Consider the following 19,013-nt stretch of genomic DNA (forward strand, 5'->3'; position numbering starts at 1 on the left):
AGATATTTTTGAAATATTTTTGTTGCATTAAAGACCGTACACGGTCCAATAATAGCCGCCAGTTTTTTTCTATGGGCTTCACGTGTTATGTCGAATGCCATGTCATGGGCTTTCGTATCCAGCCAAGCACAGGCCCACAAAATGCAGAGACACACAGCTTCCTCTGCTTTTTTTTTTCAATAAATTCCAAGTATTACACAGAAAATAAGAAAAAAACTGTCATAATTTTTTTAACTCTTTTCCCCCGATAAAAGTGCTTTTTCTTTCTTTCTGATGGGGATCCGAAGAGCCCCGTTTGGATATAGGAAAGAGGTGGAGCTTAGTCGTAAAGTAAAACGTGTAGTGTGGGAATAAATTTTTAAGGGGGAAGAAAGCGGCTTTTGGAAAAAGCAATTTCTTTTTTTTTATCTCTTTGCAAAATTCTAACATAAAAAACAAAAGTCTTAAACAAATGAGAGAGAAAAATCATAGAATCTCATAAAAGTGAGGCAAGCGATGTTTAGCTGTCATTCAATCACGGAATCACGGAATCTATCCCATAATAATACCCAGTTAGCCACCGACTCATTCACACTCCCAACCCTTCGTCGTTTTTTTTTTCCCCTCTTTTGTATTCGAAATTGATCTAATTTCAAACTATCAACATAATTTGTGAATTTCGACCAAAAAAAAAAACATAATTTGTGAATGACAAAAATATATGCATATGCATAGATGATTAAATATATATTTTAAAATTAATATAAAAAAAAACATAATGTGACACGTCCGACCCACCAATCATATGATTTAACATGAATTACACTTTAAAATAACTCATTTTACAGCACAAAATATCTAAAATACTCACAACTCATCCCGTATTTCGTGATTAGTGAATCAGAATAAAAAATGTTATTTATCTCGACTTACTCGCTCATTATGTTTTCCAATGTCAATTATTTTTGTTTTAAATTGTGTCTAACTTCTTTGTTCCGTTGTTGTCATGATTTCAAATACAAAGTTCTAACCTTTGACCTCTGATTAAGAAAGGAAACATAATTATAATGTGATTTCATGGAACCAAATTACATTCATTTCCTCCTCGGATTCATTTTCCAGCATGGTCCTGCCGTCCTGATGTATGCAGCATTGGAGGCTTTTCCTTATCATATCCATATTCCGAATTGTTCCATTATTTGTTTAATGAACTGTGACATCAGTCACATAACCTACGAAAGAGAAATTAGACCGACTTAGTTTGAAGGAGGAAAGAAAGACACAGATTTTTAACAATGAATAAGACTGTTTAAGTGTCACAATAACTCCCACTTATATATATATATATATATATATATATATATATATATATATATCAATCAAATTCAAACATGGATCTTCTTGTTGGCTGCTACAGTGCTTCCAAACACCAATCGACACCTTTGGTTTTTAAAATTATAATCATTTTAATAAGTCTCCTCCTTCTACGGATGTACCTTTTAATATTTCTTATTATATCAGCTACTCCAACAACTCGAAATTTAATTTTATCCCAACTCATGTTCATACTCTAATCCTAACTTCATGTTCATACGCTCTTTCGCTAGGTCATTATTAGTCATCATTTGAGGTATTCCCAAGCATTCTTCTTATTTGTCCAACTATCTAGCTAACAAATGGCCATGCATCCCTATAAATTCTACTACTTGATTGGTCCTGAATTTTATCTGTTTGGGACCATATTCGTGCTAATCCAACCTAGCTACCAGTTCTAATTGGTTGGTTGAGCTAGTGACTATATTGTTATGTATTTATTCATGGGTCTTCGTCCTCCCAACGGTCACCCAGTCACACCCACTTAACTTGTCACAACTCTTCTATCAAGGTGTAAAAGGTCGGGTGGAAATTGACATTATATGCAAACCTCAAATCAAAATTTGACATTTCAAAGCACTATTATGCGACCAACTAAATATATCGTTTTCTAGGGATCCTGGTTTGTTGTTAATGCATCAACACATGTAGACTAACTGACAAAGAAAACTCCATTTGATGATGTACACTATTGCATGATGTTATTGAAATTAGATTACCACAACATAAAATCTATTTATATTTATGTATCGAGAGTGAGAGTCTAATGAAAACTTTAAAATGAGGACTTTTAAATTAACAATTAGATGATATATGACGGATTCTATCCACCGTCAGTGTAAAAACACTAACGTGCGTGAGATCACGCTCCTACTATTTTAATACTGAAATAATTGCAATCAATTTTAGATCCCATAAGAGCATGGAGCTTCTGATCTGCAAGCTGCCGTTCCAGAGACTTGTGAGGAAGATTGCTCAGGATTTCAAGACCAATCTCCGGTTCCAGAGCAGCTTCAGGAGGCGGCGGAGGAGAGGCTTCACAAGTAGGTCAGTGGTGCGGATATTGAGATGCAAAATTAGCAAATTTCCTGCTTTTATCTGATCGGCAACCAAACTTGTTAATGTGAACTTTCAAATTAAACAAAATTTTTGTGGGTCTCAACTTTTGAAGATGAATTTCACCAAATCAATACACGAATCAAAGTTAACAGCAATATCATAATTCTCAGATCATATTTCAAAGAAATTAAAGAACCATATTACATCAAAAAAAAAAAAAAAACCATATGTGTAAGTGATTAAATTTTTTTTGAATAAAAATAAGAAAAATTCTCTTGTGGTGACTAAAGGGTGCTGGTTCTTAAACGATAATGAATTCCGACGACGAACCAGAAGGAGACTTTGGTGGTTGGCGCAGTGGTTCTCTCTCAAAGGAATGATAGGTTTATCACTGATGTTGGTTGTCTCGGTGGTGGAGAGGTGCAGGTGGGTGGTTATGTTCGGGCCACGTGGTTGTCATGCAATATTTTTAAGTTTTGACCTCAAGCACGTGACTAGCACGCTGCCAGTGTCCATGCATTGACGGTGCATGAAATACGTTCCCTTTGTAGAATTAATATTTCAACTAAAATTAGAATTACTCATCAAACCATTGATTCGAAAATCCTCAATTAGTCCTCATTTTAAAGTCCTGAATAAGTGAATAGAGTCTCTCCTTATGTATCGATACATTAACTCATACTAGCCTTCCTGCACGCGCGATGCGCGTGCGGAAGGGCTGCGCTCGCGCGTGCGTATTGTCCTTCCTTTCTTGCTACGCATGCTTGAAATGTACGTTACTCATGAGTGAAATATAATTTCTGTGTTGCATGTTACCTAACTCTTTGAATGGTGTACGTAGTTTGTGGGATGAATTTTATCCATTTCTGTGCAGAAGGATCGCGCTCGCGTGTGCGATTAGGTTCTGTGTTTTTTTTTATTATTTGCGGGCTATTATCTTTGTACGATGTTTTCACTATTACTTTTGCATCTTAAATGTGTCTACTTCCAATCTAGTGCCGTAACTATTATGAAGCCGCATCTTTAATTTTATATAAGAAAACCTCGAAAGTGCGAGGAAATTTAAAAAAAAAAAAAAAAAAAAAAAACACTTAGTCAAGGGGACGTGAAAGCCTTATCCCTTGAAAAAAAGTTTGCACCGGACAAAGAGACCCTCTTAATCCTCTACAAACTAAGTTGAGCTTCTACTACCATTACCTAAGAAACAATGACTTCCAATAACAGTGGAAAAAAAAAGGCATCTCATATATTTGCTGTTTGTACCCAGATTAAATAAACACAAATGACAATGATAAGAAAAAAAAAAACTAACAAAATATAAGTACCTTATATAATGCTGCCAATACAAAAAGCTTTAAAAATATAATAAAAAGTATTATGATCACCGTAACATGAAGACCAGTTTCTACACACCTGCATTCATTCTTTTTCCTTTGAAAAGTTATCTTCCTTGCTGCTCTTAAGATTAGCAATCTCACGGTGTCCTGAAAAATATAAATGTCTTAAATATGCAGATTTATCAACATAAAAAATTTTCTTTTATAAAAAAAATAATCAATTGTCTTAGGTACCTTCTAAAATTGCATTATGTGGAAGGAAGCAAAATTTCTTTATACACAACGTTTGCTGTGAATACCCCTTCCTCACCCTCTAATGAACCTTTTTTTACCAAAACTTTGGTGCTTGCCTCTGAAACTCCTCTCGATAAAGCCACGTACAGTTGTCCATGGCTGAACACATGATCAGGAAGGTAAATACCAACATTTGGTATTGTCTGGCCTTGTGATTTATTTATGGTAAGTGCAAAACTCAACTTTACGGGGAACTGCTTTCTTGTCATCTCAAACGGGAGTCCAGAACTTTCGGCACTCTTAAGAGCGATTCTTGGCAAGAAAATTCTAGTTCCCGAAAAATGTCCTGTTAAAATCTCTGCATCAATTAGATTGTTATATGCTCCGCGGCAAGTCAATCTTGTACCGTTGCACAACCCCATCTTTGGGTCAATATTCCTCAAAAGCATAATTGGGGCACCTTTCTTTATAATCAACTGATGTGGCGGCATACCAGAAGGTGAAATCGAATTTAAAAATTCTTGTTGATACATATTTCTGGTGTCATCCTCAACTGAGTCGAAAGAGTATAAGATTCGTTCAGGCCCTGGAAAGTGTTGTATGATTCTTTCATTGAGTACGTCAACATCATCATTTTTTGGAGTAATTATTGCTCTTTCAACCATGTACCCGGCATCATTTACATGACGATCCAAATTAGGGAAGACTTGATTAACCAACTGGTTGATTGATTCTTCATTCTCCCATGGTATGATCATGGGCCAAGGTATTTGTATTATGTCTTCAACCACAGTTGGTTGTTCTCCATTACCAACACGAAGTAAGAACTCTGAGAAATCTGGATCGTTGATGGATCTCATATTCTGTGTCAAACGAAGAATCTTCACATCCTTCCAAAATGAAGCATTAATCAAACTGGCTTGCACCATCTCAGATCTCGTACCCTTATGGATAACAGGAAGAACTTGTCGGAAATCACCCCCGAAGATCATCACCTTTCCTCCAAATGGCAAATCGACACTTGTTATGTCTCTAAATGTTCGATCAAGAGCTTCAAACCCATATCGATTCATCATTGGTGCTTCATCCCAAACAATTGCCGATGACTTTCTTATCAACTCTGCTAAATCAGATTGTTTACTAATACAACATGTTGAAGATGCATCAAGATTAAGAGGAATTTTAAACCTAGAGTGTGCCGTCCTCCCACCAGGTAGTATTATTGCTGCTATGCCAGAAGTTGCTGTTGCCAATACAATATGATCATTGCTTCTCAAGCTTGCTAATAATGCACGATATAAGTATGTCTTTCCAGTTCCTCCTGGACCATCAACAAAAAATATGGCATTGTCATGACACTCAATAGCAGATATTATGGAATTGTATGCAAAAGTTTGATCCTCATTCAAATGATGAACCGCATCACGGTCTTCTTGAGGAATGTTAATTGAAATTTCATCTTGTATTAGCCTTGGCATTGAAGAATTTTCACCACCATCTTGAGTCATTTCTGGCAAGTCATAATCAAAGACGGACTTACTGTGTTGCACCAACAACTCGTTCAAGTCTCGTAAAAGTCTATTTGTGATACGTACATTGTCCGTGGTGCTCGAAGAAGGATAATCCTCTATCATGAATGGATAAAATTCATCCCACAAACTGCGTACTCCATGGGGCATGCAATAAACCAGGATGGTAACAAACAATCTTCTTAAAGATGACGGCATACGTATATTAGAGGCCTCACGTAGACATTGTCTAATACTTTCATCATCTTCTAACAAACCACGTTCTTCAACTGCTTTCTTGAATGTCGGTTGTAAGACCCCATCAACTGTCCTTAAATCCTCAAATGACTTAGGTCCTCGAACATGATTAAGAAGAACACGCAAGTAAAACTTTTCTCCTTCTGAAGGTGACACTGTGTAAATTCTTCCAATGACTTTTTGGTTGGTCTCCCTTGCTTCCCATGTTTTAAGTCTCCCATCCCATTTGTAATGCTCAGGAAACTCTCGATATAAGTATTGACGTGCACTTTCAAAATAAGCATTCTTAGTAAAAAATTCTGTGAGCATTGTCATCGAGCTTCTTTCATTTGCCAGAATTGCTGTTACACTTTCAGTGGCATTAAAGAAAACATTGTGTCGATTTGGAAGATGAATTTGCAATCGTTCCACTGATGGATACATTCGATTCATCACGAATTTAAACATCCTCCACAAAGCTTCTGGTGCACAAACCCATCTTGCATCAACAAAGTTTCTTATTTCATCTTGATTTGCTTCAGGCCGAACTTCAAATGTTACTCTGTCTGGACCTTTGTAGACATATTTATACAAATACTTGACGCTCTTAATGCTGCAACAAATTTCCACATTGATATGACAATCATATTTTGTGAGTAACCATGGATTATAGGGGATAACCCAACTATTATCCAGTGGTCTATTTTGATTGCCATTAGATTGCATATCTGATTGATTATCTCGTCTACGATAAACAGGATAAGAATCATTTCCTTGAAATGTGGTTACTGAAAATGGCTTTGGATAGCCTCGTTTGCAGCTCCCACGCTTCATACATGGAGCAGTTCGCCTATGTACCCCACATGGACCGTGTATCATGTGCCCCAACACTGCATTGTATAACTCTGGCTCTTCATTTTGATTTGGAATTTCAGCCCGAACAATGTGGTCATAATCATCTGGGTTGTTTAGTTTATCATCGTCACTCAACATGAGAAGCATATGAACATGTGGGAGACCACGTTTTTGAAACTCGATGACATATACGTATGCAACAATAGTACCCAAGACTCCTTTTTAATAACATCATTCTTTAACTCTTCAAATTTGGCACGAAAAATTCGAGTAGTTAGATCCGGGCGATCTTGTGCCACTTGACCAGGTAATAACTCTGCAGTTATTTCTTCCCAATTTGGATTACATGTCATTGTGAGAAAAATATCCGGTTTTCCATATTTTTGGACTAAAGCCATTGCATCCTGATATCTTTGGTGCATATCACGTGGACTTCCAATAAAAGATGATGGTAAAATAGTCTTGCGACCAATGTTACCTGTTTTCAATGCATTTGATTCATCTCTACTAAAACAAACTAACTTGTATAATAAAAAAAAAAAAAAAAATAAAATAAAAAAATTTAAATTAAAAAATTAAAAGTTGAAAAAACTCATACCTGCATTATTTTCACCAGCATTAAGTGAGTCATGTAGTCCGTCATACAACTCACGTCGAAGAGTACTTTGATTGCTGCGAATCCATCTCAACTTTTGTGTTTCAATTTTGACGTAATTATCCACGACATATTGTTGCAATAGACGGCCCCCTCGGAGTAAAAGTGAATCATCATATTGACGGATCTGAAATGATAAATTTAGTAGTTAACGTGATATTCTTAATCATTCACAAAAATAGAATACAGGGATGTCCTTTAAGATTATTATTTTTAATTCATAGTAAAAAGATGAAGGAAAATTTATTCACCTGCAAAATATACGCATAATAGTCACGACACGTCAATTTTTGACCATTATTATTCCTACTATTCACATCCCATCCATATGTTCCATATGGGAACAATAATGGATACTGTAAGGGATCATAGTACCCAACACAATCTCGAATATTTAGAAGCTGGCCTTGCTTTGTTTGCACAACAATATCACGACCTGTCAGATTTTCCACATCATTTGTACCCACTATTATTGCAGCAACCTGGGATGCTGAAGGCAAACTGTACTGATGTTGGTTTGCAGCTTGCTCTCTAATGATGAGTCTGCAATTTTGCAAATCCGGACGCTGAGCTAGGTGATGAAATGTTTGCACAAATGGGTTATGTTGATTCAAAATTCTCTGTATTTTTTCAACCACATCTCTATGTAATGCTGCATTCTCCAGCATACGATTGTCCACTTCATGGTCAGTATCATATATATACAATTGTAGATATCTTGGTCTATCATTGACATTTGGTAGAAGACTTCCTATCTTATGATATATGGATCCCTGAGCACGAAATGTGAAAGTACCACCCCCGGTTGCAAGACTTTCATCGACATGCACACCCATTGATGTGAATGAAAATACATGGTTGTAGGCTCGAATGTTTTGCCTAAAATGGGCTCCTTGTGGAGATTCAGAGGAGAATAGCTCGATCATATCTGGAGGAGAATGTATGGGAGGCAAGACAATCTTTCCATGGGAGCAACACATGTCTCTACTTTCGTGATAGAATAAACGGGCATGACAATGTGGACATGTCGTCGATGCTGGCAACTGAAATTTTGTGACTCTGATGGCCTCATTAAAATTTCTAGCACAATTATGAGTTCCGCGCCCGCGCCTGCGTCCGCGACCTCTACCACGTGCTTGTGCAGTAACATTACTACGTGGCCTATTGTTTGGATGAATAGGATCGAGACTACTTCCTGTTTTTAAATAGTAATGTTAACAATAAGCTACTATATTTTTAAGTGGTAATGTTAACAATAAGCTACTATAGTCACACACATAATAATTTTAGATTTATAAATTACTTGTGCTGCACATGTAAATTGTATTGTTCGAATAATTTCTTGTATTCGAACATGAGCAGTAATAAATGGTAGTGAAATTCAACAGCTTTAGTAATTTTTTTTTTTGCCAGGAAAGGAACTAAAAAGCTTGTTTTCTTTAATTTTTTTTTTCATTGTTCGATCCTTGTCTATACTATTGATAAAAAAGTTTTGTATTTCAGCAAATTATGAACTACATAAAAAACGATAGTGTTTGCTAACAAATATAAGAATTGAGACACACGAATTGAATAAAAATATTCAATAATCAATTAGTGGTGCTTGGTTTTTTTTGAAAAGATTTAATACATTCTAGTTCTAGAAAGCCAAGTCAGTAAGTTACCCTCCCTTGCTTCCACTTGATTTCCATTGTTACTTATATTTTCCATAGTTCGCCGCATTTGATAATTGGCGCGTCTTCGGGCTGAACACTCAGCTCGTTGTGAGGAATTTAATGACCGTCGCCTTTCTCTTTGTCGGGCATTCCTACGATGCCTTTCTGCCTCTAATGCCTGTAGCATTGTGTTTCCCTATATTGTTAACCACATAAACATAATAATATCAATTATCTTTCTCAAACCTATCTAGCAATGGAAGTCAGAACTTGTGAATGTACCTGATCTCCATTAGGTGGCGGCTGAAGAGACCGTGACGAAGAAGCCATTTAACCAATGCGTACTTCACTGGAAGCATACCATAATTCAGCAACTATGTCTTGAGACCTATAAATGTAGTTTTAGTTTGATATCAAACCACTACCTGAAAAAAGTTCAACACACCAACCAATTGACAAAAAACAAAATACAAATTGAAACCATGTATGAAAATTGGGCATCCAAATAAAACTTGGGAACCCAATGTATACCAGCAGAAGTAACTGATACATGAGAAAAAGACATAATGTTTATTGAAATTCAGTTGCTTACCAGTCCTTTTTTTTTGGAAGCAAACCACCTGACTTTGTTTGTCAATAGTCTTCACAACTCTAGTATTAATAACAAAGTAAATCAGAGAACAAAAGAAAAGAGATGGAGAGATTTTGAAATTCATTAAAAAGAGTACCTTAAAACTTGTAGATGTATTCTTCTTTATTTCGTCAACAAAGTTTATGATTTTAAATGTCCTGCACCCCAAAAACAATATAAGGAAAAAAAAATAAATGACCTTTGTACTAATGGGAAAATCTATTAATTTAAGGAGGATACTGCATTCTCATGACGACTGCAACTCATGTAACATTCCATGCACCTACCCACAGATTTGCAGCAATGATGTCTTAGTAACATCAATGACCTCTGTACTACTGACAAAATCTACTAATTTAAACATATATACTGCATTCTCATGACCACTGCAACTCTCATGTAACATTCCACGCACCTTACCCACAGATTTGCAGCAATCAGCTACTCCCCAGCTACCTTTGCAACATCAATCAAAGCCCCAACTTGATTTGTGTAGGGTATACGCGCACCGAGCGAAGCAATTCAGTGGTTTGCTTCACCGTTGCCTATGAACTCTCAACTTTACTGCCACCACAGAGCATCTGAAATCAATTTTACTAAGTAAAACAAAATCAAAGTAAAGCGAAGCACTCAATAAGCAGAAAGTCACCTCATTTTGTTTGTTAAGAATCTTCACAGTTTCAGTATTAGAAACAAAAGTAAAGGAAACAAATAACAACCCTCTATAATCAATTTTGACCGGTAAACAATATTAGAAATTAAGATTAGAAAAAGCCAACAACATGAATGAGGTAGAAGACATAGAGAGATGTGGCCTTGAATGATTAACTTTGAGCAATAAAAAGAACACAATTTGCTCAAAGTTACCAATTCTCCTCTCTCAAATGATGCATACACAACCAATCATAAATTAAGTGTAAAAGAAAACTACAAACCAATGGAATTGCTAATCAAGCATGTAATGGCATACCTAATAAGGACTTGAATTCCAATTTCATCAACCTTCCTAAGATCCTTACTTCCAATTGTTGCTGATAACTCTAAAAGAGGGGCTGGGTTAAGGCCTATGCTGGAATCAATAGCTGCATTAACATGAAGGTATTGCACATCTAGCTGCAATCACATAAAGAACAATAAAGATATGAACTGATTCTAGAAATCAATTAATATAACCTTAGAACTCTGTCCAAATTTGATACCTTTTTTTTTTTTTTTGTAACGACCAAATTTGATACCTTAATTGCTCACTGATTCTCACCAATCCTGTTACACATATAACAACACCATTAGTAGAATCGAAGGAATTTATTTTTCTTGTTTCCCTTTTTCTGGGATGTACCAGAAAAAAGAAAAAGAAAAAGAAAAAAAAACAAAGAGTACGATTATACCTTCTAAACACGATTCAGTTGAGTGCTCTTCCGAACCAAATCGAAATCCAAATTGAAATTGCAGGAATTTGATTCTCTTCTTTTTCCTTGTTCTGGGTTGATCATCCATCTTGCCTCTTTTATAGCTGGTAAATCGTGGTGAGCCCATTGAGCGCCGATAACTTCCCACGTTCGTGTTAAGATCGTGAGTTTTCTGGTTGGTTATTACCGGTGAAGGAGGCAATTCTCAGTTGAGTGGGTATTTCGTGCGTCTCCCACGTCCGACTCTCTCCCCGGATAAACAAATTCAATTTCTTTTTGTTTGGTTTTTTTACAGTAATAACCTTGTGTTTGTTTGTCAGAGTCAGATGAAATATGGGTAAATTCGGCAGTTCAAAATTTGGTGAAGCTTTTAGACGCTTCGCTTTATTGTAGTAGAGATAAGAAAATTGTCTCATTTCTCTTTGGTCCAAATTGGTTCATGGCCCAAAATTTGTTGCAAACTTGCGTTACTGCTTTTTGTGAATTGCAATGATCACAGGCCCATTATCCAGCAACAACTGGGCCGTAGATCCGGAAAGAGCTGGATCCAAGGTCCAAAATTGTCTGCGCCAACCAACCTCCCTCATCTTCTTCCTCACCATCGACTCATCAGCATCACATGAACCAATCTCTCTCACCACCTTAACCCGAAGAGAGAGAGAGAAAGATGCAGACCCGGTTCTCAGCCCTAACCCGAACCCTAAAGTCCACGACCCGATCCTTCTCCTCCTCCTCCACGCCGTCAACCACATCCTCCTCCCAATTCCCGCCAACTCTGGCGGGCCTCCGGGCCCGCCTCGCCGCTGAGTCTCCCACTCTCACGGAGTTCGTCGAAGGCGAAGGTCCGTACTCCGTGGAGGTCGGGACGAAGAAGAAGCCGCTGCCGAAGCCGAGATGGATGAAGGAGTCGATTCCCGGCGGTGAGAAGTACACGCAGATTAAGAAGAAGCTCAGGGAATTGAAGCTCCACACGGTCTGCGAGGAGGCCAAGTGTCCCAACCTCGGCGAGTGCTGGTCCGGCGGCGAAACCGGAACGGCCACCGCCACGATCATGATTCTCGGCGACACGTGTACCCGCGGGTGCAGGTGAGGTGTTCGACGAAATGTGTGTGAGAGATGAGGTTATGGTTTTCGTGGTTGGAATGTTGATTGGAAATGTGTGCAGGTTTTGTAATGTGAAGACTTCAAGGACTCCACCGCCGCCGGACCCCAATGAGCCGGCGAATGTGGCGGAGGCGATTGCGTCGTGGGGGTTGGACTATGTGGTGATTACTAGCGTGGACCGGGATGATATGCCTGATCAAGGGAGTGGACATTTTGCTGAGACCGTGATCAAGTTGAAGAAGCTCAAACCCAATATGCTAATCGAGGCTTTAAGTATGTTTTCACTTTTGAAATTTCTTTGCTTTGGCTAAGTGGTTTTGATTATGAATTACGGTATGCATTGTTTGTATTAGGCTGGTTATGAAATTATGGATATCTATTATTATTCCATTGTATGCACAAATTGTTAGGGAGTAGCTGATAGATAGGGTTGGCAATTGTGTGGTTAGGTTTCGTTTATGTCTATGCTTTCAATATGTGGTTCAGTTTTCATATTTGTTCTGTGTTTGCGTGTTGTAGTTCCTGATTTTCGAGGGGATTCGGGTTGTGTCAAGAAAGTTGCAACATCAGGACTAGATGTCCTTGCTCACAATATTGAGACCGTTGAAGAGCTTCAGAGTGCAGTAAGGGATCATCGGGCGAATTTCAAACAATCTTTAGATGTTCTGATGATGGCCAAAGAGTACGCTCCTGCTGGGACACTGACAAAGACTTCAGTGATGTTAGGTTGTGGGGAAACACCTGATCAGGTTGTGAAGACAATGGAGAAGGTGAGAGCAGCGGGTGTTGATGTGATGACTTTTGGTCAATATATGCGACCCTCAAAGCGCCATATGCCTGTGTCTGAATACGTCACTCCTGAGGCTTTTGATAAGTATCGAGAGATAGGCGAGGAAATGGTATGCTTCTATCTTTTGTTTTTATATATCCTTGTTAGAGCTAGTTCTCCTATGCATTACAAGTTCTTTCTTAATTCCTTGTAGTTTGGGGAAACTTTTTTGGGGATGGTAGTATTTCTTGCATGTCATACTTTTCATGCTCAAGAGTGTGTTGGCTAGGAAAACAGCAATGGCACCATATTACTTGCCCTTTCAAGTTCTTCTTTACTTTAATGTCAGCATTGATAGAAAATTTCTCCTCTTCTGACTTACTAGTATCTATTTAAAACCACTCCGATGCCATAACCTATTAGCTGTAGTAGTGGTTCTCACCTCTCATTTTGGTTAAAGGGATGTGCAATGCAATGCAGTATGACTAACTCTTACAAGGAAAGATGCATTGAGTGGCCCAGAATCTTGTTATGGACCACTAATTTATAGAAAGAGTGGTTCAATAGATATTACAAGACTCTTAAATCACTCAGGGTTTAGCCCTAAATGTCAACTACGATGTGTTGCTGAAATAAAGATTAGAGGATTTGATTATAGTTTATATACTCACAGTTCAACACTATAGACCAATGACCGTAATGGTCCTTATTGTCCTGGTTGTTCCCAATTCCTAAACCTGGAAACCAGATCTTAGGCATAGGTATCCTGTGTGTGGTGATTCTATAACATTTACATTCTATATTTTATATTATCATAATTTGAATATACAAATTCTCACTTTCTTTAAGGTTGGGGCCTGATTTGTGTCTTGTGCTATGATTCAATTAATTAGCTTTGGCTTTAAATAAAGTGCAGGGAACAACTGATCGATTATATCATTCTATAATTGTTACTTTACCAAATGTGTCTGCGATCATTTTCATTGTTGGGAAAGTAGATCATTGAATATACACCAAATAGACAGATTGATTTGATATCATTTCATCACCTCAATCATCTGATCAGAATGTATAACAGATGAATTAACTATGTACTTTGAATGGAACAGGGGTTCCGGTATGTGGCATCTGGTCCCATGGTCAGGTCGTCATACAAAGCAGGTGAATACTATATCAAATCTATGATAGAGGCCGATCGGGCTGCATCCTTGCACCCTTCTGCCGCATGATGAGTGGGTTTATTTCCTACATACAAAATTTTCATGTCTGTATTGTCATAAAGTATCAGTCTGTATTCTTTTCCCCTTGCTCAGCTCAGCCTGTATTGTACAAGTAATGATTATACAGGCTGAAGCTTACATGGGCTTGACACTGTTATGCTCTGTTCGAGCTGTATCCTCAATTCATTGTAATTACCAGATATTGCTCCGCTGCTCCGTTGAGGGCTTGTTTTCCTCTCATTGCTGCTGTCAATCTGCTTATTAAGAGTCTACTAACAAGAATAATTGCTTCCCTCTTGAATGAAAATCTACTTATGCAGCTCCTTTTTCTGTTCCGGATTCCACTTTGCCACGAAACACACACGAGAGACTGATACAGTTGATTCTTCGTTTTCGCTGAATGGACCAAACGGGGTTGGGGGGTCCTCCTTGGGGCCTCAACCACTTACTCACTCACTATTACTACCGACTACTGACTGTACTGGGTACTAGAATTCAGAAACTCAGATGGTCTTCATGCTCAAGCTTTTCGTTTTTGTATTGAACTTCAGGATCTCCTGTTGGTAGGTCACATGCATCCCTCTGGGACCATATCTTGATGGTGGCGTATGCATATATATCAATTTTGTCCGTACTAAAACCTTTCTGTTCTTCTTTTCTCTTTTTCTTTTTTCAAAACCTTTTATACCATCTTCTCAAAAAAAAAAAAAAAACACCTTTTAACTTTTATACCCCTCCTGTGGAAAGTGACCAAGCAAAAAAGTGAGAGGCCCTCTCACTGTAAATTAACCAAACCGGACCAAACCCTCTTATCAATATCTCCGCCCCTGTAAAACAGTCCGTCTCTTTCACACTACCCCCACATCGATTTTATGACCGTTAAAATTCAAATGTCTTTCCCACCCTCACCCTCACCCTCACCCTCTAGTCTCTACCACTAACCACTCTGACACTCCCTGCTCTGAGTTTTTCGCAAGCCAAATCCATAAATGGGTTGCTGTTTGGGCACCGCCAGGACCCCAAAACCAGTCCCACCACACCCCAACCCCAACCCCCCCGCCACCACCACCACCACCACCACCATCCCCACTACCACGCCAAGAAACCCAACTCTCTGACCCAAGCCCATGTCGAAAAACCCGAAACCAGATCCCCACCACCACCGCTGGTTGTGGAAGAAGAAACTGTGAAAGAGGTCCTTTCCGAAACCCCAATTTTCAAGCCACAAAACCCAGAAATTCCGCCAGAGAAAAACACCCTTTCGCCTCCGAAAGAAGAACCAAATTTGGCGGAAGAAGAACCCAAATTGCAAGCTGAGCCGCCGCCCAAAGAGGCGGCGGTTTCCGAGGCTTCTCAGCTTTCAGAGCCGTGTGGGATCAGCGAGAGCTACTCGTACTCAACGACGACGACCACCACTACTATTGCAGATGCCAGAGAAGACGAAGCTACCAGTAATCGGAAGCGGGAATTGGGCCCCAGAGCAAATGGGTCTTCTGGGCCGGTGGTGCGGCGGAAGCGTCCTTACTCCGGCGAGGTTGCTAGCCAGAGAGAGAAAGGGCCCAAGCCGCCGCGGAGGACGCCGGAGCCAGCGGCTGGGAAGAGGAACCGGACGGAGACGACGTCGTTCCGGGGACGGGAATCGGGTCAGCTGAGGACCATGCAGCGGAGTGGTGCGGTTCCTACTGGAGTGAGGCGTGAAACGGTGTCGTCCAGGTCGAGGTCACCGGCTACCCGGAATGCGGGTGGAGTGAATCGAGCGGGTAGAGGAAAGAGCCCCGCCAAGGTGACCGGACGAGCCGGTGGCAGTTCTTCCTCGGTGGGTGTAGAGGAGAGTGAGAAGAAGGGTAACAACGAGCCTAAAGAGGAAGTGTTGGCCGGAAAAAAGGAGCCTGAAGAGGAGCAACGAAACGACGGCGTTTCACAGCCGCAGCAGGGGAAGGAGTCCCTTGACAACCCTCTGGTTTCGTTAGAGTGCTTCATCTTTGTCTAGTTGTTTTTATGGTTGCATTTTGTCCTAGTGTCTCTCTTTGTTAGGGGAATCGAGCAAAACATGCTTTGATAGTAGCTTGGAGTAGCAAAACCAGTACTTTGAAGAAATGGAAAAATTGTTCTTGCTTTCGAAAACAATGTAAATTCTCGCGAAATGGTATCAAGAATGTTCTTGTTGTTGCTTGATCTTTCTATTTATCCAGGTGTTCTTGTTCATGTTGCTCAATCCAAAGTTCTTTCTGTTTTGATTAAATAAAGTTGAGATTTGCAAAATGTCTAGGGATATGAAGTAGTAATGGTCCTGGAATTGGTATCTTTCCTTTGGGATAGGTTGGGAATGAGTAGGACAAAGCCTGTGTAGTTCTTTCCCTTTCGTCATTTCATTGGTGACTCTGGTAAGCTTCCTAGGGATAGAAGGCTTCCAGCTAGCATGCTGGGGTTGTCTTTGCCTCTGTCCTGTGCTTGAAAACGTTTGTATCGCTGGGAGTTTCCTGTGACTGCTTGCTTCCTCAGATAGTACTCTTTTATCTCAGGTTTGTAAGAACAGTAGTGCATGTTGTGCAGAAGCCAGCAGGTGATCGATGACTGACCGCGCGACTTTACATGTGAAGACATTTCCCTTGATTAGGCTTCAACAGTAGTGTGTGTGTGGATCCTTTTCTTGTAAACTAATTGATGACTCTTGTTAACCAATGCAGAGGACTAAACATTATCCTAACCGATTGTCATTACTCTTTGAGGATCGGCGTTTGATTTCATGGGACAGGGATTCATTCATATAAAACTCAGTGGATGTGAATTTGGATCCTCTTAAAACATCATCAGTTCACATCGACCTAACTATACATAAGTAGACAACTGTGGAATGTACATATCACTCGACTCTTGCCTACTACTGGCTTTCCTATGTTCAAAAGTTGTCAACTGACCCAAGTATGATGTAAAAAAAAAAAAAAACTTGGATTTTGCAGTCACATTCATGTCTGGATTTGGCTTAGGAATTTAGCTTGAGGAGTGGGGGGTAGAAGTTGAAGCATGGCCTGCGTCGATGGAGTGGAGAGGCCAAGTGACGTGCTCGCGAGGACATGGTGCTGGAGCAGGGTGTGCAATGAAGGTAGGAGTTTCTTCTCCGGGCATCACTACAGATACTTCTCTAGCATAATTTGTAATCTGCAGAAACAAAGAAAGAGGCTACAGGTCAATTCAAATTACGTCAGCTTTAACATTTACCGACAATGTCACAGTGAAAAGAACCATATTCAACTGTAAAAAGGGAGGCATGGCATGCTTTGAATCTTCCACTCTTACAGTACAAGAAAAGAAGATAAAAGCTGATATTATAGTCATTCCTTCCTTCTCGACTAGGCTAACAAGAAATATATAAAGAATTTCTTCATTAACCTTTTAATACTAAACCTGTCTGCAGAATACATAACACAGCCCTTCAAATTAACCAAGTGTTCTCGAAATACACTGTGAATTAAGAAATCTAGTCAATCGCGTCGCGACGCTTGGCATAAGGTAGTGAAAATCAAGCTAACTGAGTCAATTATATGATAGTGTTTTTCCTTAAACAATAGATGCATGCCCTTTTTCGAGATCATATACATATAGAAAACATCAACGTTTTTGGCACATATGGTGACTTTGAACCTAGAATTCCATAAAGAAGAACTTCCTAACATAGGTCCTCGCACGCAAGCATGTGATAAGTTTGGATTTCCATGCTTGAATTTGGGTATCAATTAGTTATTGAAATCAATAATGTCTTCATTTCTGAAATTTCAGATGCAAATCTCCCAGGTTGATAACAAGAATACAAACCAAGCACACAGAAAACATCTATATAGGAACAAAGAAAAAACACTGATAATGCAAAATGATTTGTAAGTGATGCAAAATGATTTGAGAGTGATGAAATGGTAATAAATTATAATTTTGGGTTAATAATGCAGGTACTATGCAGTATAACACAGACATAGTGCAACCCACTATAGAATTAGAAACTCCACATTATACCTCTAATCAACTTTTTAAGCAACCATGACCTGTAATCCTTAACCTAAACCACCAGCAACCAACTCAATTAGCTAAATTAAGCTTGAATAATCACTTAGGGAAAGCTATTGAATTTTTAATTAATGAGTTGGTAGACAATTTCAAAAGGAACATATATTCCGAATATTATTCCATGTGGCTTAGTTCTATATCTGTTTTGGTTTGAACTCTGATGTATGATGTTTCCAGCTTTCGGATTATTAGTTGAACGATGAACTTCTCTCAAAAATGGATTTAGTGACTTCAGATAATCAAATAGGGAAAGAAAAAAACTTGGAAATATTACTTGAAGGCGTACTTTGAGCACCAAATTAAAGCTTACTTTAGAAGAGTTGTGATCAAGCTTGGGATTGTTATCGTAGACGAAATGTGTCCGAGAAGTATGACTGAGCTGTGATGTTGTTCTGGGCCTCCTGAAGAATCTCTCGAAAATCGCCATAACAATAAACATTGATATGAGGATGGCAGTAGCAACAAAACCCATGTACACAGCATTGACAGAGTTGCTGAAATTGCTACTCCATTGCTCATCTTCTTTCTCTGTATTTTGATTTAGTGGAGCTGCCATTGGAGGTATCAGAGCCGTGGTGGTTCTCCAACTTTCTCCACCTCCCATTACTATTCTCAGCAGAACAGAGAAAAATAAACAAGGATGAAGGAAGAGACACGAGTTGGAAACTTGAGATGAGGTTTTATATATATTGTTTAAGCTACTTGACTGTTCATAGGTTGGGCTTTACTGCCTTTACAGACTTTTTAGAACCATATTAGGAGTTTTTTTTTTTTTTTTTGAATCAATCCAGCAATGATTGTATTACTAAAACTCAAGCCAGAATGACAATTACATACCCCTCCGCTACCATTCAAAGATAGCCAAGAGGTTGTGGAGGTAACACATGGTACATAGAACTAGACCACTCATTAGACATTAAGTGCTCAC

The 19,013-nt window shown here is 38.9% G+C and overlaps 3 protein-coding genes across 3 annotated transcripts; 1 reads left to right on the forward strand and 2 right to left on the reverse strand.

Annotated features, from left to right (window-relative positions):
- Positions 1-3,831: 3,831 nt before the first annotated feature.
- On the reverse strand, positions 3,832-11,202 carry LOC112185074. The gene is made up of 12 exons (XM_024323280.2): positions 10,913-11,202; positions 10,724-10,787; positions 10,495-10,637; positions 9,940-10,105; positions 9,622-9,682; positions 9,486-9,544; positions 9,176-9,318; positions 8,903-9,089; positions 7,490-8,433; positions 7,182-7,365; positions 4,072-6,801; positions 3,832-3,896 (listed from the first exon to the last, which is right to left on the reverse strand). The coding sequence occupies exons 7-12, from the start codon at positions 9,221-9,223 to the stop codon at positions 3,832-3,834; spliced, it is 4,158 nt and encodes a 1,385-aa protein (XP_024179048.2). The 5' UTR covers positions 9,224-9,318; positions 9,486-9,544; positions 9,622-9,682; positions 9,940-10,105; positions 10,495-10,637; positions 10,724-10,787; positions 10,913-11,202.
- A 325-nt stretch (positions 11,203-11,527) lies between these two features.
- LOC112187454 (lipoyl synthase, mitochondrial) lies at positions 11,528-14,266 on the forward strand. The gene is made up of 4 exons (XM_024326244.2): positions 11,528-12,019; positions 12,099-12,310; positions 12,557-12,936; positions 13,916-14,266. Exons 1-4 carry the CDS (start codon positions 11,601-11,603, stop codon positions 14,033-14,035), a joined length of 1,131 nt encoding a protein of 376 aa, XP_024182012.1. The 5' UTR covers positions 11,528-11,600; the 3' UTR covers positions 14,036-14,266.
- Positions 14,267-16,768: 2,502 nt separating this feature from the next.
- Positions 16,769-18,764, reverse strand: LOC112187455. Its single transcript, XM_024326245.2, has 2 exons — positions 18,396-18,764; positions 16,769-17,185 (listed from the first exon to the last, which is right to left on the reverse strand). The coding sequence occupies exons 1-2, from the start codon at positions 18,687-18,689 to the stop codon at positions 17,018-17,020; spliced, it is 462 nt and encodes a 153-aa protein (XP_024182013.1). The 5' UTR covers positions 18,690-18,764; the 3' UTR covers positions 16,769-17,017.
- Between the last annotated feature and the right edge of the window lie 249 nt (positions 18,765-19,013).

Source organism: Rosa chinensis, chromosome 2 (assembly GCF_002994745.2).
Source record: "Rosa chinensis cultivar Old Blush chromosome 2, RchiOBHm-V2, whole genome shotgun sequence".
NCBI lineage: Eukaryota > Viridiplantae > Streptophyta > Magnoliopsida > Rosales > Rosaceae > Rosa > Rosa chinensis.

Coding starts and splice junctions, on each gene's coding strand:
- LOC112185074 (XM_024323280.2), bottom strand. CDS start 9,223: ATGGCTTCTTCGTCACGGTCTCTTCAGCCGCCACCTAATGGAGATCAG. Junction 7,366..7,489: donor ATTATGCGTATATTTTGCAG/GTGAATAAATTT, acceptor TTATCATTTCAG/ATCCGTCAATATGATGATTC. Junction 3,897..4,071: donor CAAAGTTTTGGTAAAAAAAG/GTTCATTAGAGG, acceptor TATATTTTTCAG/GACACCGTGAGATTGCTAAT.
- LOC112187454 (XM_024326244.2), top strand. CDS start 11,601: ATGCAGACCCGGTTCTCAGCCCTAACCCGAACCCTAAAGTCCACGACC. Junction 12,311..12,556: donor TATGCTAATCGAGGCTTTAA/GTATGTTTTCAC, acceptor TGCGTGTTGTAG/TTCCTGATTTTCGAGGGGAT. Junction 12,937..13,915: donor GAGAGATAGGCGAGGAAATG/GTATGCTTCTAT, acceptor TGAATGGAACAG/GGGTTCCGGTATGTGGCATC.
- LOC112187455 (XM_024326245.2), bottom strand. CDS start 18,689: ATGGGAGGTGGAGAAAGTTGGAGAACCACCACGGCTCTGATACCTCCA. Junction 17,186..18,395: donor TTGATCACAACTCTTCTAAA/GTAAGCTTTAAT, acceptor TTGTTTCTGCAG/ATTACAAATTATGCTAGAGA.